This window comes from Mobula birostris, chromosome 16 (assembly GCF_030028105.1).
Source record: "Mobula birostris isolate sMobBir1 chromosome 16, sMobBir1.hap1, whole genome shotgun sequence".
NCBI lineage: Eukaryota > Metazoa > Chordata > Chondrichthyes > Myliobatiformes > Myliobatidae > Mobula > Mobula birostris.
Window position 1 is genome coordinate 30866226 of NC_092385.1, and position 27783 is coordinate 30894008.

At 37.7% G+C, this 27783-nt stretch overlaps 1 protein-coding gene across 5 annotated transcripts in view; it reads right to left on the bottom strand.

The window, feature by feature from the left end:
* Window positions 1–27783, bottom strand: part of prickle2b (prickle homolog 2b) — a 205662-nt gene that overhangs the window by 13986 nt on the left and 163893 nt on the right. For 4 of the 5 annotated variants that reach the window (XM_072280515.1, XM_072280513.1, XM_072280514.1 and 1 more), the window contains 3 exons: window positions 19904–20087; window positions 4734–4847; window positions 1406–1543 (listed from right to left, as the gene is read on the bottom strand). In XM_072280515.1, coding sequence (XP_072136616.1) covers window positions 1406–1543; window positions 4734–4847; window positions 19904–20035 — 384 coding nt within the window. In that variant the 5' untranslated portion in view covers window positions 20036–20087. Of the gene's footprint in view, window positions 1–1405; window positions 1544–4733; window positions 4848–19903; window positions 20088–20191; window positions 20206–27783 lie in introns of those variants that run through there. The other variant, XM_072280517.1, reaches the window with a different exon arrangement.

A 27783-nucleotide genomic window follows, 5' to 3' on the forward strand; every position in this document is an offset into this window, starting at 1 on the left:
TGTTGCTCCTCTTCCAAGCACATTTTCAAGGCTCCTTTCTACATTTTTTCTCTTGTTACTTGCTCTCCACTTGCAATCTTTGAGCTGAACTTCAAATAAACATTGCATGATGAAGCTTCAAATCCAGACATTGCACCCAGATTTGATAACAATGAGTAACAGCTAAGTCACTCGAGGCTCAGGGACTTAACACAAGGAAATAAATAAATGTAATGATTTGGTCGAGGGCTTCCTGTATTGTTCAGATAAATGTCACTAATGAGATTATACTGATAACATGTCTCAAAGAGAATAAGCAATCACAGGAAAGCAGAGTATTTTTTACTCTTTTCATTTGAGGAGTATGTAACACTAGAAGATGTAAAGCACATGAAGAAGCCCAAAATATCTGTTAACAGTTGGAAAAATCTGCAAATGGTGGCTAAATTATATATTATTCTCCACTTGTAGATTTTTCCCAATTATTAACAGGGACTGCAATCCTGAATAAATAGAATCATCAATCAACTCAGAGATGTGTGGGTGGGGGATGAAGGGGGAGAAGAGTTAGAATCTAGTCACTTTGATCAGAAGTTGTTTTTGTACTACAGTATGCAATTTGTCATCACTTAATTCTGGTTTGAAATGATAGAATTAGGATACCACTAGAGCAATGAAATAAGAGAGAGCAGAAAGGAACATCAAAGTGGGTTAGGCTGCAAGTTTTACCAACTGAAGAAACCTATTCCTCTGTAGCAGCATGGAGAATGGCATTTATTTTGTAATAATTCATTTTATGGGATCTGGTCTTTGTTAGCAAGATCAGCGTTTAAAACCATTCAAAATTGCCCCTGTGATGGAGGAGGTGAGCTCCCTTTATGCATCAATTATACTTCTGGAGAAGTGTTTTCAGTAGGGTTTGGTAAGATTTGGACCCAGCAACACTGAAGGAATAAATATGAATGGAGGGCAGATGCAAATAAGTAGCATTCCCACATGATTGAAGCACTCCTTTCTTGGTGTTAGAGGTCAAGGGATTGGGATGTGTTCTGTGGTAGACTAGACAAGTAATTAAGACATACAGCATCATGTTAGGTGGGATGAAAATTGGTTCCTGGTTGACTCCCAGTTTAAGTGGAACTTCATCACAATAAACAGTCAGTGCATTTTATTGGAAAGGAAGTTAAATAAAAAAAGAAATGACAATGCTGTCAAAAGTTATGATTAATTTTTAGATGATAACTACATAAAGTTATGGAATATGGAAGCAGGTTGAAGCAACTGTGTTTCACAAAAGCCTACTCCTGTGAAACCTCTGCCCTCTTTCCCCAAACTGTACCTTTTAAAGTAAGATGAATTGGTTCACTGGTCACTTCAAATTCTGGGGTAGTTAACAATGACTTTTATTTAAGATATGACTGCTTACCTGTTCACAAATTGCACCAGTCATAGTTATAGGGAAAGGTCTAACAGTACCTCTTCCCAAACTTTCCCTTTTTCTTTGACTGCTGAAAAGTCGTAGTTCTTTCTTTTCTTCTTCATCAAGTGAATTGCAATACCGAACCTGAAAATGCACCACATAATCACAGAAATGTTTTAAATATAAAACAATGTGCTCAGCTAGAAGATTTTTTTCTCATTGAAATGATGTATGAAATTGGGTGAGAAGAAAACATCTACCTTTTCCTAGAGTCCTAGAACACTACAGCATAGAAACAGGTCCTTTGACCCAACCAGTCCATGCTGAACTATTGATCTGCCTAGTCCATGGACCTGCACCCAGACCATATCCCTCCATACACCTGCCATCCAAGTACCTCTCCAAATTTCTATTAAATGTTGAAATTGAACCTTCACCCACCACTTTTGTTTGCAATTCATTCCACACACTCACCATCCTGAGTGAAGAAATTCCCTCTCATGTTCCCCTTAAATCTTTCACCCTTAACCTATGACCTCTTGTTTGAGTTTCACCCAGCCTCAGTTGAAAAAGCCTGTTTGCATTTACTCTATCTATACCCCTCATAATTTTGTAGACCTCTATCAAATCTCCCTTCATTCTTTTACGCTCTGGGAGAATAAAGTCCTAACCTATTCAACCTTTCTCTTTAACTCAGGTCCTCAAGTCCTGGCAACATCCTTGTAAAACCTCCCTGCACTCTTTAAACCTTATGATATCTTTCCTGTAGGTAGGTGACCAAAACTGCACACAGTACTCCATATTAAGTCTCACCATGTCTTAAACAACTCCAACATAACATTCCAACTTCTGTATTCAATGATTTATGAAGGCCAATATGCCAAAAGCTTTCTCTATTTAGTAAAACATAGATAGAACAGACCATGTGATTATAAATTACAGTAAAATACACTTGCAAAGATGTCCTCATGGATGCCCAGCTTTAAGTTTCTATATCAGTTCTGAATTTCTTTCCATAAGCATAATATTGAGAAGAGGTTTGCCTCTATAAGGATTGTGCTATGCTGATAACTGCCAATCCTTTTACAGACAAATGAATCGTTATTGGGTAGGATGGTTTAGTCAAGGCCAAGTATATTTAGCACCCACCTTAGTTCTCTCACGTTATTTGTTTCAAGGTTTGGTTAGTGATTTTGTTATGAAGATACTCTTTGTGATAGACACAGATGTCTCTGACCCAGAGTACATTGCGTCTTTTCTATTCCAAGTACTTTTTCCAAGAGCTGATTAATATGGAGGAGAGCTAATTAATCATTTGAAGGTAAGAGATGATAATAAGTCCTAGCTTTGGTCTGAAATCCTGAAATTATTAAACGTTGAGGATTCTCGGGGCTTATCCCACCTCACTGTAAAAACGGAAGCGTTGCCATTTTTGGTGGGCTTGTCATGTCAGTTGATTGGACATACAAAAGAATCTCAGAAGTTATATCAAAGATATGATTCCACAAATTCAGCTGCACCAGGATGTCCCTTTATTGTTGATGGAACAGCTTTCTAATCTTAGACAGTGAAGTTCAGATGTTCACGAGGTCTGTGCAAGGTCAGACAGATTTGGAAATGTTTGCCATATTTGTACCTTGAAGTTTCATTGTCCATTTGGTGTATTTTTACTGTACTTTGACACTAAGAGTCAGCCTAGTCTGTTGCCTCGCTATTTAAGGGGACCTACAGAGGATATCAGGAAGAGTGCCAGTTTTCTTTCCAAGGGATATTGATGAACCACATGAATTTCCACAACAACCAGTTAGTTTCATGGTCATCATTACAGAGGCATAGTTTTTTTTAAACAAAACTTACATTGGTTAATTCAAATTCCCCATCTGTTGTTGTGGGATATTAGCTGTGTCTGCACATCATTAGTGTAGATGTATAGATTAAACAAAGCCACAGTTTCCTGTGCTCTATTAAAATTGATTCCTTGATTAATCCAAGAATTCAAAATAACAAAGGAAAATGATTGAATTGGATTGACTTTATTTCTTACATTCTTCACGTACATGAGTAAAAATCTTTACGTTTCTGTCTAAATGTGCAATGTGCAATCACAGTAGTTTATAATAATTTATAATAAATAGAACAGTCAGTGTAACATAGAAAAACACTCAGATCAGCGTGAGCTAATCAGTCTGATGGCCTGGTGGAAGAAGCTGTCCCGGAGCCTGTTAGTCCTGGCTTTTATGATGCGGTACTGTTTCCTGGATGGTAGCAGCTGGAATAGATTATGGTTGGGGTGGCTTGGGTCCCCAGTGATCCTTCAGGCCCGTCTCTCACATCTGTCTTTGTAGATGTCCTGAATCATGGGAAATTCACAACTACAGATGTGCTGGGCTGTCCGCACCACTCTCTGCTGTGTCCTGCGATAAAGGGAGGTACAGTTCCCATACCAGGCAGTGATGCAGCCAGTCAGGATGCTCTCAGTTGTATAATTTATACAGTTATATAGATATATAGTTTATCAAATATGAAAACACTCTGAAAAATGATGTGTTGGTACAGTCTGATCTGCAATGGAGCATCAGAACATATGGAGATTTTGTTTGGAAAAATTAGGAATAGAGCACTTTCAATTGAAAGGAAGAATGTGACTCAGCAGTGAAGCAATGAAAGACCACACCCCAAAAACATCCTGCCGGCTTGTCACTCTGACAAATGAACCTAGTCATCACATTCTTGGACAGTTTAACTATGTGTGACTTCTATGTGGATTATATATTTAGGGATAGTGAGATTACTACATCCTTAAATTATAAAACTGCATGGTATTCTTTAAGTTTTAAAGGAGAGTTAAAGATTCATCGGGCCACATTTATCAACAACACAACATAATTTTCAATAAGCAGGCACTCAGCATAAAATGGCAATAACTGCAGAAGTAGTCCAGAAAAAAACATTAACTTTACGAAAGTAGTGCAGTTGTTGTTTAATATACGTGTAAGTACTTTTATATTTGTATAGCCATAAGAGATTCTCTAAGCACTTTTATAATTATGTAGTTAAAAGTGATTCCATCAATGATACTGAGCTAGTTAACAATGATTATTGCTAGAGTTTTTGATGTAGTCAATTTTCAATTTAAGGTTTTTAAAAAGATACAAGTTTAACACTGTTACAACTATGAGACAGGAACTGAGAAACTGAGAAGCACAAATATCTAGAAGTGCAAAGGTTGGATGTCGATGCGTTGGATTTCTTTTATTATGTTGTAGAAGACTTTATGGCATTCTGAGTCTATTGCAAACCGTGCATACAACAGGTTATATAATATTACAATTACCTCATTGTCATGTGGTGGTAGTTGATGTAACAGCTGTTTAATTCTATACTTCTCTCCAGGGCTGTTAACATAAGGAATTTTATCTTCTGGGAGGCAGTTGTAGTATTGGTGTACCTGTACATGAGAGTATAGTTTATGGTTAGAAGTAATACTTAACATCATTCTTGTCATTCTAGTAGAATACAACTGTGGGTAAAAATAATTATAATCTACTTACAGTGCGTAAAATGAGGAATTATGGTGGAATCCAAAGAGAAAAAACCTGAAATGAAGCATTATATCCCATAAAAGTGGGATTTTCCAATGGCCACCCATCTTAATTGTATCTCCCATTCCTATTCTGACATGTCAGTCCATGGCCTCCTCTACTGCCATGATGAGGCCACACTCAGGTTGGAGGAGCAACAATTTATATTCCATCTGGGTAGCCTCCAAACATGAACATCGATTTCTCTAACTTCCAGTAACTGCCTCCCATCTTCTCCTTCACCAGTCCCCATTCTTGTTTCCCTCTCACACCTTCTCTTCTTATCTGTCCATCATCTCCCTTTGGAGCTCCTCTCACATTCCCTTTCTTCCATGGTCTTCTGTTCTCTCCCATCCGAATCCCCCTTCTCCAGCCCTTTGCCTCTTTTGCCAATCAGCTTCTCAGCTCTTTACTTCAACCCCACCTCCCTATTTCACCTGACACCTGCCACCTTGTATTTCTTCCTCCACTTCTCCCACCTCCTTATTCTGGCTTCTTCCCCCGTCCTTTCTAGTCCTGATGAAGGGTCTCAGACCGAAATGTCGACTGTTTACTTTTTTCCATAAATGCTGCCTGGCCTGCTGAGTTCCTGCAGCATTTTGTGTGCATTTCTTTGGATCTCCAGCATCTACAGATTTTCTTGTGTTTGTGTAATAAATCCCAGATTCATTTCAAGGCTTAAATACAACACACATTTCAAATATTTTCCCCATTTCATTTCATTTCCAGCTTTTGCATTTTTTTTCTCTTTTGCACTGTTAACAATGACTATAGGCTGCTTTTTCTCTTCCTTTGAGCATTTAAGAGTACAGTCATCTAGATCAAACTTTGCATACTTTGTAATTTTAAAGTAAATCTTTCGGCACAATTTAAATTTTGGATGGGGTTGGTTTATAACCAATTTGGATTTGGGTTGGGTTGGGTTGGTTTTAGTACTGTCATTTGGAGAAACTAGCTAATTAAAAAAACATTTTATTTGCTTGTATGATACTTTCTATTGCTCTCAAAATACTGACTGGAAATTGTATATAATTTCATGACTTAATATAGGACAAAAATGTGATATTTTCAAAATTCCAGGACATGATCATAACTGCATCTGCTCTTTGACAGATCTATGCCATCGCCACAAAATATTTTCCCCCTATTTCTCTCAGCTGAAATAACAATTGCTTGATTGAAAGTGGGAATTGATGAAACAAAGGTGATTTGTAATTAACGTGGCAAAGAAACTGCGCCTTTCCCTATGGATAATGTCAAATGAAGTTTGATACAGAAAAATGCTTTCTTTCAATAGGACCAGCTTCAGTTAAATTATTGCTTTACAAACATTTCCGAATTCTTACCCATGATCTTGTGTATTTTGCAGATTATATTTAAAAGGTGCAGCTTTGTAGAAATATAAATGGTAACATGTAACATATCCTCAACAATATGTTTAACTGGGGAAGAAAATCATTTTATTCTAGTCCACAGAGAGTTTAACTGAGAACTGCAGGCAGGATTGCAATGTGTAATTGTTCTTCTACTGACAATGGCTATAATTAAATCAAGCAGCACTATTCAAGGTGGGAATATTTCTCCAAGTGACATTTGCTGTGATTAAAGATGACGCACATTACGTGTCTTCCATTTACCACTTTCTGGAAGCATTTATATAGCCAGCAGCATTTCTTAATGTTATGCCTTAAGAATTATTGTGATTTCTTCAACAGGTGACATCAGATTTACGACAAAGATCTACAGATATCTTTCAAACTACCTTTAGTCCTGTTTGACAAAGATCCACCTAAGGCTACAATTTACTTCTATGTCCCTCGTGCTTTCAGCTTGACACTGCTGGACTATGCAGCAACCATAAGAAACATAGCACTATAAATAACATGATTGCTAGATGACAGAGTGGCAATTGACAGGTGTTCCCATAGTTCGGGCAATGGGCATATGATTATGGAAATATTCAAGGATCAGATTTAATATTGGATTGAGCAAATCCAAGATTGTGTAGTTTAAATTGAAAGGAACTGTTTTGGAAAGGATAGAATTAGAATCCCACAAATTGCCCAATGAAAAATTAAGATTCAGATTAATGAGAAGGGCTGGCTAATTCTCTCATTGTTTTGTGCTGAGGCTGCAAATTGAACGTAAACCTGACTTGCACATGATATAGGTGAGTGTGTAGTACACTTCTGGAAATTCCACATGCATCTCTCTCAGTGCATAATAGACAGCTGTATGAAATTCTGATGCAGCTGCTGAGTTCATGAACAAAGGCCTACTCTAGTCTGGTTAAGGGCCTGACCCTATTCATGGTACTAGTAGGTCAGAAGTCTTCTCTATGTTCCCATCTATAGTGATTAGCCCCATATATTCAGTACACTGCTGTTCAGGCTTTTATTTTAAAATATAACCCTGCCCCCTTTTATGATTCTGATAGCTCTGTTGACTTCAAATTTGAAATTCAGTTGGACCACATGAGGAGAGCAGCCATTTTGTTTTGGTGCGGTTTTTCAGTCAGACTAAAGCACATTTACACATTCTTGTGTTGCCTTTCCGTTGTCTGTACCATCGTAAGTCATCATCTGTAAGTTTTGGCTTAGTTCACAAAGGAGAACACTATCTGAATAACATTTTGTGTTAATATTATGTAAAAATTTAATCCCAAATATTGGTATAGTGTTGACCAGGCTTGGTAATTTAATAAATGCTTACATGATATTAATCTTCTCATGTACTTTAAAATTGCTTACTCATGTTGTGTATAATTTTGGATATTTTACATGTAAGTCTAGCTTCATATACTCATAATTTCCTATGAATGTGTACTTAATTGTCATGAGTTTGCCTCATTAAGTACATACGGTATCTTTCTGGTTCGTTCTCTGTTTTACTCTGACTCAATATGTGTGTGTGTGTGTGTGTGTGTGTGTGTTGCCCAACTACAGCACCTGGAACTTGAACACTATATCCTAACTCACATGTTTGGTTGAGTGGAGTTTGGCTTACTGCTGATTTGTGTCCCTCCTACTTCACTCACAGGAAGAGCAGTATGCTTCCACAACATTCTGCCAATCCTCTAATAGAATCTTCGAACATTTTCTTCAGAAGCACTTCTCCCTTCATCTTGCTTATCCCCTTAGTATTCCTTCCACCTTTCTTGCAAACATCTATTCACCTGTGTCACCCCTACATTTGCCTTTACCACAAAACACCTCCTCACCAGTTCCAAGCTCAGATCCACACAATACTGCCCGCAATTGTGGGAGAATGTGGATGAAGATATCTTGAGTATGAATGTTCATGGAAAACCCATTCTCCTACACATGATGAATTGGGAGTTCTGCATGGTAAAAATGTCTAGGTGTCTCACCTATATGCCCAACTTCTCACTCATATCTGCATCGTTAGCATGACAATGCTTCAAGTGCAATTATTTTGGGAATATTTCTGGAAACATGACCTTGCATGTGTTAATTTTGTAAGTGCATAATTCTGAAATTATATGAATATAGCAGATATTAATTCAAACAAGAACCAGTCTTCAGTTCTTATTGTAAATGTAAATAAGTTCAGGAAGTTTGCAATTATCCCTCAGGTTTTTTTCGTAAATTGGAAGCAGTAAATTGAAGTTAAAAGTGCAGGTTGCCCCACAAACTAAGAGATTGCGTATGCAAGAACCAACATTAAGACAATGGGTTTGAGTTAATTGGCTTGCATCAAACCAGGCAACAAGGCCAGATTATTGAGTGCAAACTGGCAGACCAGATGGATGTTGTCACTTAGCATATCAAACATGGTCACAAGTATAGGCAATCAATAGTTTTTGTGTAATCAGATAGCCCTGACAACATTAATTTCAGGCGTCTGGCTCTCTGTCATCAAAAGGCTTTAGAATTAGTTTCTCCCAAAGGTACTTGGACCTTCAGAGGTGTCTTATTAATTACAATGTGCTTCCACTATGTATCTCAAAGCAACCATTTGTTAACCCAAAGTATTGAAGTAAACAATATCATTGTAACTATTGAAATTGTATTGAATCACCTGTTACCTTTGACCTTAAGGGCATAAAAATGTGATGTACCTTTGGGTTTGTGAGCCTTGGCTGACAGTATATCCAGAATGATGCTGGCATGTTGTGCTGAATAAAGATTTCTATATCACCAGCTTCAGTGTCATAACTTGATCACAGTCACAATACAGAAGTAGTTAAAAGTACTACTGAAGTAATTGTGTCTGATTATAGTGCTCATTAGCATGCTAATGGCAGAATGGACCCTCAGTTCTTGTTTTGTGGAGGATAACCCATGAGCTCAACATAAAGTCAACTACTGCTGCTCAGGAAGGATGCATGAATACAGTATAGAACCAGTATGTTGGGGTAGACATGTTTAGAAAATTCCATTGAAAAGGCTGAGGAAAAGGACTAATATTGAAGCTGCGTTTCTAAAACCATTTGGTATCTAGACAATAAACTAAAAATTTGAAATGTCAATGTGTCAATGAGTTAGCTGTGATGTTGGTAACTATAAATATTCAAGTAAATAACTGGTCTTGGAAATCTAAAAGAAAAACCTTAGATTCATTGTTTTCCAAAACACATTATCTTTGTTTTTTGTTGTGAACAATAGGACAGATGATGGGCATGCTGGCAAAGAGGTAAGGGTACAGCATATTTCCAATTTCAAACAAGAGAAAATCTGCAGATGCTGGAAATCCGAGCAACTCACACAAAATGCTGGAGGAACTCAGCGGGCCAGGCAGCATCTATGGAAAAGAGTAGAGTCGACGTTTTGAGCAGATTAAAGAAATATTTGTACAACAGCAAGATACTTGATTCTGGTCATGAGCATTCTATTATTAAATCCAAGATCCAAATATTATACATGACTCTGTGATTTTCACAAATACCAGCTGCTTGGAAAGCTACAGGTGTGACTAAATACCATGAAAATATGAAATGGGCATATACTTGTATTGCAGGTAAAATAGAATCTTGCAAATAAGGGTGTTATGAGAGCATGGCTGAAAAGAAAATCCAAAATTTGGATTATTAATTTAGTGAATGTAAGATCATATCTTTCTGAGACAGCCTGAGAATAAACAACTGCTATTAAAGTAACGGTGAAGTTGTAGATCGTCAGTCTCTATTTTTTATATACACACAGTGGCCACTTTATAGAGTCATAAAGACAGCACACAAGTAGGTTCTTCAGCCTATCTAATCCACGCTGAATTATTAACTTGCCCAGTCCCATCGACCTGCACCTGGACCATAGCCCTCCATATTTCTCCCATCCATATACATATTTAAATTTCTCTTGAACGTTGAAATGGAACCTGCATCCATTACTTCCATTGGCTGCTTGTTCCACAGTCTCACCACCTTCTGAATGATGAAGTTCACTCTTTGTTCCCCTTAAACATCTCACCTTTCACCTTTAACCCATGACCTCTAGTTTGCATGTTTGGTTATGTGTCACCTTCCTGTCAGATTGAAACAGACTTAACTATTCTGCTCTGACAAAGCATTTTTGCCCATAAACCCGCCAGTCAATGGATTTCTTTTTGTTTTGCACATCATTCTCTGTAAACTCTGAAGACTGTTGTGTGTGAAAATCTCAAGATAATAAGCAGTTTCTGAGTTACTCAAACCACCTCGTCTGGCACTGGCAATCATTCCATGGTCAAAATAATGTAGATCACATTTCTTCCTCATTCTAAAGTTTGGTCTGAACAACAACTGAACCTCTTGTCTATGCCTGTATGCTTTTATGTACTGAGTTGCTGCCACATGATTGGCCAATTAGATATTTGCATTCACGAGCAGGTGTACAGCTATTCCTCATAAAGTGGCCACTCATGGTATATATAAACACCACTGAAAATTCTGCTTTGTTTCTGGGACTCAATGCTGGCTAACATTACTAATGTCTTTTTATCCTGAATACTGTTCTGCACTTTAAGGTCCATTGCCAATCCTAATCTATTAAAAATTCTAAGCTCTTTCTATTTACTGCCTCCCCCAACAATTCCCTTTCCTATCAAGTCCTTCCCATATTTTTATGTGAGGGTAACCACTCTTCCTTAGTTCTAGTCTTGTTTATCACACCAGCAATTGTTTTTGTGCTCACTCTCACAAGGTTGCCTTCCAAGATCCTCAAGGATCTATCCTGAATCTCTCTTATTTCTTATCTAACGTTACCACCTAGCAATCTTATTCAAATCTTTTGCACATGAGCTATCAATTCTTGGTTCTATCCAACACAATTTGGTGAATTTTACCGTCTCAGATCTGTCAAATTATATTTTGAACAAAAATGACTAAAATATTGGAACTATGACTAAGTATTGAAAAATAAAAGAAAATGTCTACTTGCACTTCGCTCACTTTTCTCATCCCAGGAAGTACTTTGAAACACTTACATTTTTGGTGTGATTTTTGATTACAATGTGTTTTCATCCCTTTTATCACCATTACAATAGAACTTTGGAGAATCACCTTGTTGAACTTATACTTTAGCTCATCTGTGGTTGAAAGCTTTCATCTATCCACAGTTCAAAGTAAAATTTATTATCAGAGTACATACATGTCACCACAAGAAAAATCTCAGGGTTAAATGCAGTGGATGTATGTCCCTTTATTACCACCAGATTAGACTATTCCAGTCCTATCTTGACTGTTCTTCCATTTTCCACCCAACATATTTGCACTTATTTGAAATTTGCTGCCAGTGTACTGAAGTCAGTTCAAATGTTATCCTTTTAACCCACATATGATGGAGATTGTGGCATGTACCCCACGTCTCTGATTGATGGTTGGATTTCATATCATATTGACAAATTAGACATCCAGTGGAAGGATCAGAGTCAAGGCTCATTCAAGGAAAGGCAGTTACCTTTCCCGGAGCAGGCGATCAGAGAATATTTTATGGTTGTTTTCAATAGCATTCTCTTTGTAAATAGTTCAGCTAAGAACAGTCTTATAACTTTAAAAGTAATGCAAACTTTAATCCTCCTGCTAAGGCCTGTATTCTTCCTTCAGATCCACACAGTTTCTTCAGTGTGTTCCCCATCAATGCAGTACTGTTGACAAAAGAGCAATGCCTGTCAAATGAAATCATGACTGTGCACCCAGCACATCGATGTTTTCAAGAGCTGTGCACATGGGGACAGTGAATCAATTTTACTCTTAGTTTGTGCACTATGCCATATCCAATGGGATTGATTTCTTTTGTGGCTGCATTTTCAATTCAGTTGTGTTGCATATAAAAAACAGAACTCAAACTGAATGCCATTTAAGACGAGCCACTGCTGTAACAGAGAAATTTCATTACAAAAAGGAAAGAAATCCAGATATCCCAAAGATCATTTCAGTAAAAAATAGTTTTTGACAATAAGAACATAAGGCACAGAAGCAGCAGTACACCAATCAGTGTCCCGCTTGTGTGTCTTGATTCCCTTAACACTGTCAAGTGTTTGGTAGAAAATAAAGACACAAAAGGAAATATTGAGCAAATCAGACAGAAACTGCAGACGGAGGAAGAGGTTTAATGATAATAACTCAGCTTGATGACCTATCATTTGGAATGGAAAAAGTGAGGTGAGGGAGCTTAAATAAAGGTGAAGGCTTGTATTAGAATGGAAGGTCAGAGAGATTAAATAACAAAAAAGGGACAGCAGAGACAAGTGAAAGGAGGTGGTACAGGAATTTGTGAATAAGCAAAGTTGTCTAGAAACAAGGGATTCAAAGGCTGGAGTTGTTGATTACCTGAAATTGTTTAGCTCAGTGTTCAAAGTAAATTTATTATCAAAGTACATATATGTCACCATATACAACCCTGAAATTCAATTTCTTGCAGGCATACTTAATAAATCTGTAATAGAATAATAGCCATAATAGAATCAATGAAAGACTACACCAACTGGGGCATTCAACCAGTGTGCAAAAGACAACAATCTGTGCAAATACAAAATTAAAGAAATAATAATAATATTATAATAAACAATAAATATCGAGAACATGAGATGATGAGTGATTGAATGTGAGTCCATAGGTTGTGGAAACATTTCAATGATAGGGAAAGTGAAGTTGAATGAAGTCATCCCCTTTTGTTCAAGAGCCTGTTGGATGAGGGGTAATAACTGTTCCTGTACATGGTGGTGTGACTCCTAAGGCCCCTGTACCTTCTTCCTGATGGCAGTACAAGAAGAGGGCATGACCTGGGTGGTGGGGGTTTGACGATGGATGCTGCTTTCCTGCAACCGCGCTCTCTGTAGATGTGCTCAATGGCGGGAGGGCTGTACCTATAGTGGACTGGGCCATATCCACTACTTTTTGTAGGATTTTCCATTCAAGGGCATTGGTGTGTTCATACCAAGCTGTAGCCAGTCAATATATTCTCAACCATACATCTATAGGTTTGTCAAAGTTTTAGGTGTCATGCTGAATTTTTGCAAACTCCTAAGCAGAGGCGCTGCTGTGCTTTCTTTATAATTGCCATTTACATGTTGGACCCAGGACAGGTTTTCTAAAATGATAACATCAAGAAATTTAAAGTTGTTGATCCATTCTACCTCTGATCCTCCAATGAGGAATGGCTCATGGACCTCTGGTTTCTTCCTCCTGAAGTCAATAATTAGCTCCTGTTCTTACTGACATTGAGTAAGAGGTAGTTTCTGGGGCATCACTCAGCCAGGTTTTCAGTCTCCCTCCTATAACACTATCTTTGATTCAGCCTATGACAGTGGTGTCATCAGCAAACGAATATTGTATTGGAGCTGTGCTTAGCCACACAGTCAAAAGTGTAAAGCAAGTAGAGCAGGGGACTATGCACACAGCCTTGTGGTGGACCTGTGCTGATGGAGATTGTGAAGGAGATGTTGTTGCCAATTTGAACTGACTGGGGTCTGCAAGTGAATAGACAATAGACAATAGGTGCAGGAGTAGGCCATTCGGCCCTTCGAGCCAGCACCGCCATTCACTGTGATCATGGCTGATCATCCACAATCAGTATCCAGTTCCTGTCTTATCCCCACAACCTTTGATTCCACTATCTTTAAGAGCTCTATCCATCTCTTTCTTGAAAGCATCCAGAGACTTGGCCTCCACTGCCTTCTGGGGCAGAGCATTCTACATATCCACCACTCTCTGGGTGAAAAAGAACTCAGTGATCCAATTGCACAAAGAGGTATTGTGGTCAAGGTTTTGAAGCTTAATGATATGCTCCAGGGTTGAGTGAAGAGCCAACGAGATGGTGTCTACTGTGGACACGTTGCTTCAGTAGGCAAATTGGAGCTGATAGAAGTCACTTCTCAGGTAGGAGTTCATATGCTTCATCCCCAACCTCTCAAAACACTTCATCACTGTGGATGTAAGTGCTACATCAATGATAGCCATTGAGGCAGGTTACACTGCCGAAGTGAAAGTAAAAGATCTTAGTGAACATTCCAGCTAGTCGATCAGTCCAAGTCTTTAGTACTTTGTCAGTTACCCTGTCTGGGCCGGATGCTTTCCATGGGTTCACCCTCCTAAAGGCTGCTCACTCATCAACCTCAGAGATTGAAATCATAGGATCATCGGGGGCTGCGGAGTTCATGATGGTTTCTCCATGTTTTGATGGTCAAAGTGAGCATAGAAGGCATTGAGCTCATCTGGAAGCAAAGACCTGTCGTCACCTGTGTCACTTGATTTTACTTTACAAGAGATGGTAGCATCCAAGCCCTGCCTCAACTGTTGAACATCCTTTGCCGTTTCAAGTTTAGTCTGGAATTGCCACTTTGCCTGTGAGATGGCTTTCTGGATATTGTACCTGAATCTCTTGGAACTTTCCTGGTCACCGGACTTGAATGCCTCTGACCTACCCTCAGCAGATTGCAGGTCTCATGGTTCATCCAGGAGTTCTGGATGGGGCTGATTAATTGTCTAGTCAGAAGATAAGGTGTGCCTTGAGATTACTTTGGGCTTGGCTCAAACAGTGTAAGTTTAAGTGAGTGATAAAGATGAGGTTTAGAATAGGGGTGGGTTGGATAATTAAAGACACTAAAGAAATGGGTGAATTGTAACACTCTGCTTAATGGGAACTTGATAATGATATAAGGAAAGCAGGTGAGATAGAGGCAGGGTTCACTGTGGCCTTTCGGAGAGAATTGGATAAAAAATTGCAAACCTATGATAAAGGACATGGAGAAGGATGGAGTAGTACTAGTTTACTGATGTTTTGTGTCTCTGGATGTTTTGTGTCTTTGTCTTTAGATTAATTGCCAGGTCATGTTGGCATGGCAATCTACAAGAACCAGGGCAGGAGGTAATTCCTGGTACTACCTCATGACTACCATCCTATCAATGGTCACTTGTCTGCTTTCAGCCATTGAACTGCTTCTGAATGTGTACAATCACCAGGTATAAAACCAATTAAACAAAATAGAAATTATTATTGGCAAAAAAACACCTACAACATATTTTTATTGTGACACAGTGCTATAGTGAGCAGAGTTCTAACCTGGGTTCAAGTCTGACCTCTCATGCTATCCGTGTGGAAGTTGCATGGTCTCCTTGGGATTCCTCTGGGTGTTCTATTCCCTCCCATATCACAAGAAAGTGCATGTTGGTAGGTTAATTGGCAACTGTAATTTGGCCAAACGGTGTAGATGAGTAGCAGAATCTAGAGACATTGATGAGAATATGGGGAGAACAAAATGGATTTAGAGTAGGATTAATGTCAAAGAGGGTTCTGATGATCATGTGGACAGTGTGCTGCTCTGGATTTTCAGCATCTTCAGACTTCTCCAGGCCTGTCTCCATGCTGTTTCTCTATGACTTAATAACATTTAACTGATAATATTAATACTTTAATTATAACTCAAATAAACAAAGATAATTCTCTTACCTACACTTATATTTTGAATCCAGACTCTAGTGACCCATTGAAATGAACAATGCTATGCAAGAAAGACAGCCAGATTTAAAAGGTATCCAACTCCCCAGCTCAGCATGATTGAACTACAATCCCGCAGTAAGTGCTGAATGTAATGGCAGAGAAGGAATCAAATGCTCTGGCCTCTGGCTGACCTCCAGAGCACTTTTGATTTCCATGTTCAAATGTACAAGACAGTAAGTGGGTGGAATGGTGAAAGTGTGAAACTGTACTGAACATTGCATGGGTTGCTATGGGAATGTGTTTGATTTTCAAATTTTCTGACAGAAAATAGCCAACTTGGTAAAAAGGTCTATAAAAGACTTCAGGAAGGCAGACAATATTAGCAGTCTGGGCAGGCAGATAAACAGACAGCATTTCATGTGGCTAGATTGTGAGATAATAGCTTGGAAATTCAATCTTATAATGCTGATTTCTTTCAGCATTAAACAATTGAAAATCCATTTCTCCCCACAGAGTGAAATGTGATAATGACCATTTCTTGGGGTTGTTTTGTTTTGTTCTGGAAACTTGACCTGTTACTTTCAAGGATTTGCCCACCCTCCTGCAAATCATCAGTGGTGGTAAAGATTGTTAAAGAATAATCATGTGTGGTGCTGTAACTTGGTTGGGGGAGGGAAGAATGTTCAGGCACAGAGGACCGGTCAGGAATGAGTAATGCTCCTTTTGCAGTGTTATAGGTATCCAGCTAGTCTACTTTATCTGGGGGAGGGAGGGGGTGGGGTGAGATGAACATCATCAATCACTCCTACCATCACAACATTAATTCAGGATGCATGTCAGATTAAGGTTTCTAGCTTTCTTTCATCCTTCTACAGCATCCACACTATATCCATTCCAGACTGCAGCACTGGTCCTAAATCTCTTCCATCAACCACCACCTAACCCCAATTACTCTGACCTAGCCCTGACTGCTGCCATGGGCCTGAACATCCTTCTTTCTCTGTAACCAAGTCACAGCACAGGCCAGGATTGTTTTCTACCACGAAACGCCGCTAAATAAGGCACCGTTTCTCTCTTGTAGGAGCCCTGCATCTGTTTTCTATCTGCATTGTATTCTACGTTTTGCATTTATCATGGTAACTAGACACATGGGTGGGGTGTAGGGTAGGGTTTAGATACGTAGTTGTGCTTTGTTCTCGGCAGTCTTGTTTGTACTGGGAGCCGATGGATGTTGTACCTTTTGCTGACTGCTCAATTATGCTTAACTTACACTTGGGTACGCTTAGTTTCATCGCTTCAAGATTGTATGTTTGCTAATTGCTAATAAAGGATCAAATACATATCTTCGACTTTGGAACAATCATTATTGGAGCCGTGGGTGGGTTATACAAGTATAATAAATCCATGGGGGCCACCAGCAGCAGCAATTGTTTGGTTAGAATTGGCCGCTATATCTCTCCTTCAGTTCTAACACTAGCAGAAAGCAGCTCCCTGATTAAAATGGTAGACAATGCCTTGTTACAATGTCCACTTTGCATATCCATTTAAGTGCAATAGTTCGGGAAGGAAACTAAGGAATGGCAATAGGGTTATAATTTCTTTCAGGACTGGATAGATATATAGGTCAGGGCACAGTTGGAGTATGGTGTTTAAATATTATTGGGGAAATTATATTTGTAAATAAATGTTCAATTTTAATTTTTATTCTTTAAGGGTTTAGGCAACAAAAGGAAGGTCAGTGTTTATTGTCCATCATTAAGTACCTATGGAAATACAGTAGTGGTAAATCACCTTTTGGCACTGGGTTCCTTGTTGGAACTTTCACAGTCAACCACATTGGTTGGGTCTAGAATCATGTTCAGAATAGAGAGTGTTACAGTAAAAGATTTCCTTCTCTATGGGAAATTAGTGAACCAAGTGGATTTTACAATAACTCAGGAATTTACATTGTCATTTTTGATACTAGCTTTTCTAATTCCAGATTTATTTAAGCAACAACTTAAATGCCTCAGCACTGGGGCAAGATTTTACAAAAGTTGATGGACCCTTTAAGATTTTGGATTATTAGTCCCATAATATAGCTTCTAAAGCACTGCACATTCTATTAATGTTTATTTTTGATTTTATGCCATAAAGTAATAAAATTAGGATGCAAGAGAAAAACACAAGGAAAATAGCTCTCAATCTGGTGTTGAGAAAGATATTTAAAGATTTTTGAATATCGTAGTATTAAACTTGCCATTGTTGAAGTTTGGTGGTGCTTAGGAACCATTTTCAGACCCCAGCTTTTGTTTCCAATCTTTCAAAAGTCACCAATTCACTTCTGAGAATACCTCCATCATGTTCTGTCTTTGAGCTACTTTGCATTCTTCTAACCTCTACTTCACTACTGACAACCAATTATGACTATGCAGCATTCCCTGGAATTTTTTCTAAAATTCTTTGTGTTTCACTGAATGCTTTGAAACCATGCTTCTTCTATAGCTCCCAACAATGACTGCATTTTATCTCTGCTTGATATCAATCTTACAAGAATGCTTCACAGTAAGTTTTATAAACAAGATTTATAAAGAGCTCAGCAGAAGGACTTCTTATAAATCAAAATGTCTTTAGCCAAGATGATCTCTTATGTTCAGTATTAATTGAAATGCAAATTTGTAGCCAGTCTAAGAATCTAATTCTATACTCTAAAGAGAGTAAATATTTGAAATGATTTTCAAGATACATCAAAGATATCGTAAGAAATTCAAAATGTATATTGAACAGAGGCTGGGCATTAAAAGCCTAGAGACCATCACATTTAAACTTATATATAAAATATTCTACTTCAGGATAACTGAGCTATTTTGTTTCACAGGCATTAAAATCTTTCAGTGTTTTGTCACTGAATGGATGAGAAAACCTTCTGTCCTTGATCCTTTTCCATGTAATGACTCAGACTCCCAAAGCTTTGCTTTTATTGATTTGTTACAGAAGAATTAAGAAAGATTTAATCCACAATGTACTTAAGAGAATGGGAAATTTGATTTAAAATCCGGGTCAATATTTGTTTAGTATGATACAAGGCATCACAAGAATGAATTTGCAAGGAATTTTACCTTTTATCGGGCATGGATGTCAAATCTGTGTAAAAGGCATCAGATTCATTCCCACCATGGAACTAAAAAGGTAAAACTTAAAAATATGGATATTACATTTCTTCAAGGTGAAGGTGTCATGGTAGCTTAGTGGTTAATTTGATGCTATTACACCTTGGATGGTTGGAATTCAGAGTTCATTTCTGACGTCATTGTAAGGAGTCTCCCTGTGTAATGTGTGGATTTTCTCCAGGTGCTCCGGTTTCCTCCCACAGTCCAAAGACATATCGGTTAGTAGGTCATTGTAAATTGTCCCGCGATTACAATAGGGTTAAATTGGGAGTTGTTGGGTGGTGCGACTCAAAGGGTCAGAAGGCCTATTCCGTGCAGTATCTTAATAAGTAAATAAAGACTACTTCAATCATCCCAACACACACACACACACACACACACACACACTCTCTCTCTCTCTCTCTCTCTCTCTCTCTCTCATTCACAGATGTAAAAGATGTCTTTTTCTTTCACATCTTGGTCATTGTGTAGTAAAGCAATATTAAATAAAAATATTACACACAATATAAAAATAAAAATAACAATTTAAACACTAGCTGACATGCACAAGCACAGTTACTGCTTCCTGAACTTTATTAAATAGTATGTTTAAGCACTGCAAAAAAACCAGCTTCAGAGACTGGTTGAAGATAATGGTGATTGCAGCTTCTTAAGCTCCGTACTACTTTTACACATGTTTTCTGGTCCAGAGCCCAAGACTGTATTGGATTATTTCTAAATGGGTACATCAAAAAGTTTTACTTCAATAAAATGAAATTCAATTAGCATGAATTCACAAAAAAAAGATCAAAATCTGTTTGGAAGTAATGCGTGCTGTAATTAGCTAAAGGGACCAAAGTTTATTCAACATTGTAGAAAAGATTCTAATGACGAATAGTAACGGCAAATTGACATTACCTGTTCAGGCTTCAGTCCAGGAGGAACCCAGGCATATTCTTCCAAAGCACAGCCAGAATCATCATCAGATGTGGAGTTTCTCTGAAAATCATACATGAGCTTGTTCACAGTCTTCTCCATTTCTAAAGGCATCACTGTCACTATGTGTTCCTCACGTGGGCACTTGCAGTGAAGACAGATTTTTCTGCGAAAATAAAATAGCCATTTGTAAGTTCACTGCAGTGGAGGAACAACTGAAGTGCTCACTGTGAAGCTTAAAAGCTTGGATACTTAAATATAAACACATACTTGGCAAACAGCCTCTGGCAGTAGCTGAGTGCATTCAAGCCAGTTTTATAGTCTAGCATGTATGCCTTTTGTAGTTTACAGTCCTATACATGTTGTACAACCCAGGAAGGTCAGGGACTCTAAGGCTCATCAGGTTGTTAAATCTGTTAGAGCCAAGTTGCTTCTGCTGTCAGGGAAACAGGCTGCCAGGAACAATCAATTCAATTAGGAAAACCCTGAATAGCTAGTATATGTATAAATGTGAAATGACTTGCTATTACAGTGTATGAATCAAGCGACATGCCATAAAGGCTATTAGATTTCAAAACTGTGCTGGAACAGACATTTCCAGTATGTTTCAGTTCTAAAACAATCTTCTTCATGAATTAATTTAAATAGCTTTTAAAGAAATAATCAATTCTTTTAATGAATATTTTATCAACTGGTATTGATTAAATACAGACAATCTGAGTGGGTATGTCAAAGCAATCTGAGAAAAACAAGATTCCTTCTTTAATGTTACTTTTACTAAAGATTTCCATACAAAGAACAGTTTATCTTAGACCATGGCCTTTTGCCAGATTTTCTCAATTTCCTGTTATTTGTTAGATCAAGAATGCATATTGACCCAAACAGACAATGGGCATCTGGTTTGCATCCACTCAGCGTGAGGACACATTTTAGCACACAGTTCCTGCCTTTGAAAACAAAGCCCAGTTACTGAGAATAATTACCAAAACTAATTAAAGACCCTGAAGAAAGAGTCAAATCATATTTGTTAACTGTACAAAGTTCCTATTTTATTGGAAGAGATAAGGGTTAAGATGGCAATTCCTAAGACATGAGTTCTACATATGTGCAGACAGTAGTATTTTGGATTGCCTTAAAATTAAAAGGAGAACCAAATGCATGTGTCACATGAAACATTTCTTAAAACTAATTAGATCTTCTGCAAAATACTGTGAGAATAGTTTTACAGTAAACTATTCTGAAAATTCAGAGAATATCTAATATTCATTTTAATGTTTCCAAGAATTTATATGATGATACTGAGCAAAATCTGCATTGGAAAGAAAAGAAAAATCAACAATGAATGGTAAAATCTGCTTTTAAAACTGCAAAAGGCATTAAGTGAGCAGACTTAATTATTGCCACATTGTACTCATCAAATCACATTATGAAATATATATATTGTACTTTATGGAATGTTACTTATTAACTGGTATAGTAATTTCTGTAATGTGAGAATGTAGTTTTAAAAATTATTGTGGCTCAACTTCATATTAAGCTGATCGGGAATAGGAATCCTGACCAAAGCTGGCTTCATGTAAGTAGAAGCCTCTTAAATGGCAAATTTTACCAGTAGGACAATTTTGTTTAACTCAAAGGGAGAAAGAGCAAATATTTGAGATTTATCACTTTGAAATGCATAAAAGAATAAAATATACTGTATTACAAATGCAATTAAAAAGTATCAGTTAATGTCAATATAATAATACAATAACAGTTATCCACTAAAATTTTCAATAAACTTGAAAATCTAGCCGTGGAATACTCAATTATTGGAACAAATAATGGAAGATAATAAAATATAGAGTTCAACCAGCCAATCAATTTTGCCATTTGTTGAAATAGATAATTATTGACCAAACAAATATTATTTGGATGAAAAGGATAGCCTCACCAAAACAAAAAAGGATGAAACATGGTAGTATGTTACAAGTCACGAGGAAGAAACTGGAGATAACTGTGACCGTTTCAAAGATGACAAAATGAGATACAAATTAAATTTCTGGTGATATCGTGCCCGTACCTCATGTTCTCACCCCCTAGCACACCTTCCAAAGAAGCTGGCAGCCTGCCTGGTGCAGAAGGAATGGCAAAGTAAAACAGTGGAGATGCATGAGACTCGAAAGGGTTGTGTAAGATCTGGGTCTCTTCATTGCAGAGTTTGTTGCCTACAATGTGTCCATGCATTGGACATAACAGAAAAGGTGATGTAATAAAAATCAGGTGGAGTAATGAAAAGCAGTGTGATCTCCTACACCACTGGGTACTTAGCCAAGCACTGCTGTAATTGAGGCAATTGACGCAGAGTTCTTCCTGCTGAATCAGGAGATGTGGCAGTATATGTGAATCACAGACAGCATTTTTACTAAAAGTTTTGAACTTAGTCAACAACAGTTATGACGACTCTCATCTCACTTTGTGTCTCAGGTTTAGGCTTTGCAGAGTTTAGATGTTTATCACCACTTCAAGATCTGTATCACCTAATAATTCAGAAATAGTCTTAAAGAAAGGAGCTGCATAAAGCAAAATGCCATGGGATGGATAGTACCGTAAAATAAAAATAATGGTGATGGCAACCATAAACTTGTTTTGACAGCACAACAAAAAACCTCCACATTTTGGCGAGAAATCCAGTCCAAGAGTTTCTATTTGCTTGTGTGATAAGATGCTAAACATGATCATTTAAAACACCACATTCTATTCTGCAGTTCATTTTGGCTCTGAGCAATGGTATGTTAATGTGACCTGTCGCAATGAAGGATTATGAAAATAACAGCAGTACTAGTCATAAACTTTGACTATCAACATCCTGGGGATCAGCACAGTTTAGAAACCTATCTGTATTTGCCTCAAATACAACTTAGACACTTATATTGTATTTTTATTTTCCTCTGACGCAGTAGGAGGGTATTTAGTTCATCAAATCCATGCTGGTTTGCAGAGAAATCTCATTAATCCAATCAAACCAGCTACCCACACTGGGTATTAACTTAGAAGTTACTAATTCACCCATCAATCAACATAACTTTGGGGTGTGAAAAGAAACCCACGTAGTCAAAAACATGCAAATGTCATCAAACCCAAATTTGTGGAGCTGAGGCACTAGCACTATCTTTAGTACTAGTATGCTACTCGTATCCAGACTCACCAAAATGTCTCCATTATTTACAACTACAAGTTCAGTGCCTGTAAAGGGGTAAAAAAAGCTTACAAAATATTTGGATTGAAAACTGATGAGGGCAGCTCCAACGACACAAGGAATGTGCCAAGGAAAAGCAGTCCCTTCAACCTGTCTGTAACTAGCACTCTTTACTGTAGTATTTACCAGGCACAAGAGGAATTGTACCAACTTGCCAGGCTTCTTTGACAGCACTTTCAAACTCTAGCATCCAGATGGACAACGGGGAAACAACATCGCCTGCTCCTCTCACACCAGATCAAGAACTGTCACATTTGGAGTTACTTAGCATTTTGTTCATTACAGTTGCATGAAAATGCTGAAACAATCATGCTAATGGTGTGCTCACTAATAGGACTGCAGTGATTCAAGATGACAGTTTAAGAATAATTAGGGCTGCACAATTAATGCTGGCATTGGCAGTGACCTACATAACCTGTGAATGAATTCAAAAAAAACACTAGGACTAAGAGGAAGTATAAGCCACAATGAAGAATTTATGCTCAAATCAGCTGCAGAGGAACAGACTGTCATGAAAGACAGAAGTTTAATAAAGAGTTACATGTTAAAACCTTAAGAAGTTAGATTTCACATTGGTTAAAGTTAAACTTTTAACAGCATTCAGGTTGACAAGCAGTAATTAACAGAAAGGGGCATTCATTTTAAATAAATGTTAAATTTATATTCTGTTTCTTTTTTCACATCTGATAGTAAGTGATACCAGCTATTTCTGTTTATATATCAGGAATTAACACAAGGCATTTTTAAAGTAGGACTTAGGTTAGATACTTTAAGATTCTGTGCCAAATTTGCTTCCTATCTACTCCGGAAATTCAGGAATTTCATGCAGCTCTATGGATTTGAATTAGGAGCAAGTAGTGTGGTGCCAGTTTCAGACTTGGTGGAACAATAGGGTAACTTTCCAGTTTCTGTGGATCATTGTGGATCTGACTTTATTTGAAGTTTCTGTAGGAAATGAAATTTAAAAACAGCATCTATTATTCGCCTTGCAAACTACTTTGACAGCAGGTTTTAGGCCATTATTATAGATTAGTGGCATTACTAATTTTCTTCTCTGTTGTCACTGATGTACATATATAGAATTATACACTGATAAACTATGAGTAGGCTGCTATTCCTTTTGCCACATGGAAACATCATTAATGAAGAATGGACTGCAGGAAGGAATTTTTATAGAGCAAAATAATATTTAGCAGTCCACATTGTTCTTGCAACTAAAGAAAAACTGGGAAAATGGGAAATATTAAACATTCCACTTAGTTAGTTAATATTTATTAAGATAATATCTATTTGAAAAACTATTTATTAGGAAAACCAATTTAGAGATGTCGAGACTAAAACAGTTAAAACATGACAGAACAATAATCCCTCAAAAATAAAAACATTTGGCAAACTATGTTCTCATTATGTCTAATTATGCCCACAATTCTACTTTAAGTTCTTGATACTGGCCACAAACCAAGATGGAAGAGTAGATTCCCATAGTATTCCAGCCGCAGTGAGGTCAAATGTAGGACTCCGTTGCTATCAATTAATCACAATCATAACCTCAAATATATACCAGAAATTTCCTCTGGATTTTATGACATGCTTCAAGTCTCTTTTACTGTTTTGATGTTTAAGTTTTAGTAATTGAATACAAATACTTCAACTGTCATTGAAGGATTTAAACAGATGTGTTTGAGATTATTCATCCAGACATTACTGGCCTACTAACATAATAAGTATACAACCACAGCTTCATCTCTCATCTCTTTCATTCTATTTACATCTTCTCCTGACAGATCAGTTGCAGTTAACAAGCTGTCACCACTCACTCTCAGCTGACATCAGAGGCCTTCATTTTGTTCTCTCTGCCCTTTTCCCTTCTTTGCAGATTAAAAAAGGCTGATATTTAATTTTATCTCTGTTTTTGATGAAAGACCATCCACTAGAAATTAACAATTTCCCTCTCACTTGCAGACCCCAATTAGGATTGGCAACAACATCTCCTCCACAATCTCCATCAGCACAGGTGCACCACAAAGCTGTGTGTTCTACTCACTTTATACTTATGACTGTGGGACTAAGCACAGCTCCAAATCCATATTTAAATTTTCTGATGACACCATTGTCATTGGCCAAATCATAGGTGGTGATGAATCAGCGTATAGGAGGGAGATTGAAAATCTGGGTAACAACCACAATCTCTTACTCAATGTCAGCAAGACCAGGAGTTAATTATTGACTTCAGGAGGAGGAAACCAGAGGTCTATGAGGCAGTCCTCATCAGAGGATCAGAGGTGGAGAGGGTCAGCAACTTTAGATTCCTAGGTGTTATCTTTCTTGGGCCCAGCATGTACAGTACGTGCAATTACAAAGGAAGCATGCAGTGCCTCTACTTCCTTAGGAGATTGCAAAGATTCAGCATGACATCTAAAACATTGAAAACTTCTATAGATGTGTGGTGGAGAGTAGATTGACTGGTTCCATCGCAGCCTGGTATGGAAACACCAACGTCCTAGAACGGAAAATCTTGCAAAAAGCAGCGGATATGGCCCAGTCCATCATGGGTAAAGCCCTCTTTACCATTGAGCACATCTACATGGAGTATTGTCACAGGAAAGCAGCATCCATCATTTGTCCCATCACAGAACTGTTCCACAACCTATGGACTCACTTTCAAGGACTCTTCATCTCATGTTCTAGATATTTATTGCTTATTTATTTACTATTATTATTTTTTAAAAATGTTGTATTTCCACAGTTCATTGTCTTTTACACATTGGATGTTTATCCTGTTGAGTGTGGCCTTTCATTGATTCTATCTTGTTTCTTAGATTTATTGTGTATGCACAAAAGCGAATCTCAGGGTTACATATGGTGACATTTATGTACTTTGATAATAAATTCACTTTGATTTCTACATGACGGAGTATTTCCAGCATTTTCTGCTTTTATTCTGGATTTGTTCTTAGCAGGGCAGGTCAAAGCTAGCTAAAAGCCTTCCAATCTGCAAGGCAGAAATGACAAATTGTACTCTGTCACAGAGTAGAATTTATTATCCATTATCTGTGTGGAAAATAGCATGAAGGCTCTTTGTATCAAAGGTTTATTTTTCCAATTAAATGTCTGTAGCATTTGCCTCTTGTATCACTTATGCCGGATAGAGCAGTTAGCGTAATGCTTTACCATTGCCAGCAATCAGGGTACAATTCCTACTGCTGTCCGAATGGAGTTTGTACGTTCGCCCCATGAATTCATGGGTTTGCTCAAGTGATCCGGATTCCTCCCACATTCCAAAGACGTATGGGCTAATCATTTGTGGCTTTGCTATGTTGGCACTGGAATTATGGCAACACTTTAGGGCTGCCGCAGCACATCGTTGGACTGTATTGCTTGCTGACGTGATCGACAAACTTCACTGTATGTTTCGATGTTCCATGTACACAATCTTTAACTTTATATTTGTTAATTCTACAATATGCAGCTAATTAGCAAATCAAAGCCATACTTTCATTAACCATTACATTATCCATGATTCTTTCAGCTCTATTGCTAAATCCAAAACACTTTAACATCTTCCAACCCAAGATATGAAGACTTGATTGATATTCTATTTAAAGCACCTTCACGCAATGAAACAGCTTAACAAACTGGAAGATGAATATTTATTAGTGAATGCTGAGAACCCTACAAACTCATGCGTATCGTCGACAGGTTACTTTTTTTTTATATATTACTCTGTCAAGACTTCTTACCAACACTTTGACCATTGCCTGACTGTGAGTGGATGGGAAGTGCAGTGAATTTGACATTTCCTCACCATGCTAATATAAAGGGTTGGAATATTTTAATAGTTTGCCAGTTGAATATTAAGCCTATCTAATTTGTCAGTACAATTTCCAGAGGGGCAGCAAAGTTGCATAGCCTTCTACAGGTTGCACTTTACAATGGTATCAGTGAGGAATTATAATTCAAAAGGTAAATTATAGATAATCTGAAGTTTTTTGGAGGTCCACTTGGAAGAAAACAGGATGAAAGTTCAGCAGTGGTATAATTATGGACTAGCAATCTAGAGCCAGGGCCAGCTGCTTGCCAACTGTAGAGTTGTTATTAAGATCCATCTGCTTTATTAACATCCTTCTGCCAAGCTTACCAAGGTTAACCTATACGTAATTCTAGATCCATGCCTTCTCACTCTCTCCGAAAAGCTAAACAAGCCACTCAGCTCTCAGTGGTTCACCACACATTTCTCAAAGAATACTTACACATTCCAGCCTTGCCAGCAACACCAGATCCTGCAAAGTGAATTAAAAGACACAAGAAGGATGACACCAGACATGGAGAGAGAGAGGTATTTGAGATTGTCAAGAATTTAGATTCAGTGCAGCTGAAACTCAAAGACTTCAGAAGAGCAATATTCAAATATGATACCAACTTTCACCCATTATCACCTGACTACTGCTCTTCAAAATGGTCAGACTGTTTGCTTTATATGCAGCATTAATTTTGAGAACTTCTACATCACTGGTTAAGTTGACGTTTATTGCGTCCATCTATTTGTTTTCGAGACTTTCTTAAATGACTGCAGACCATATGCTAAAAATTGTTCCAATAATGATGTTGGAAAGGAAATTCCAGT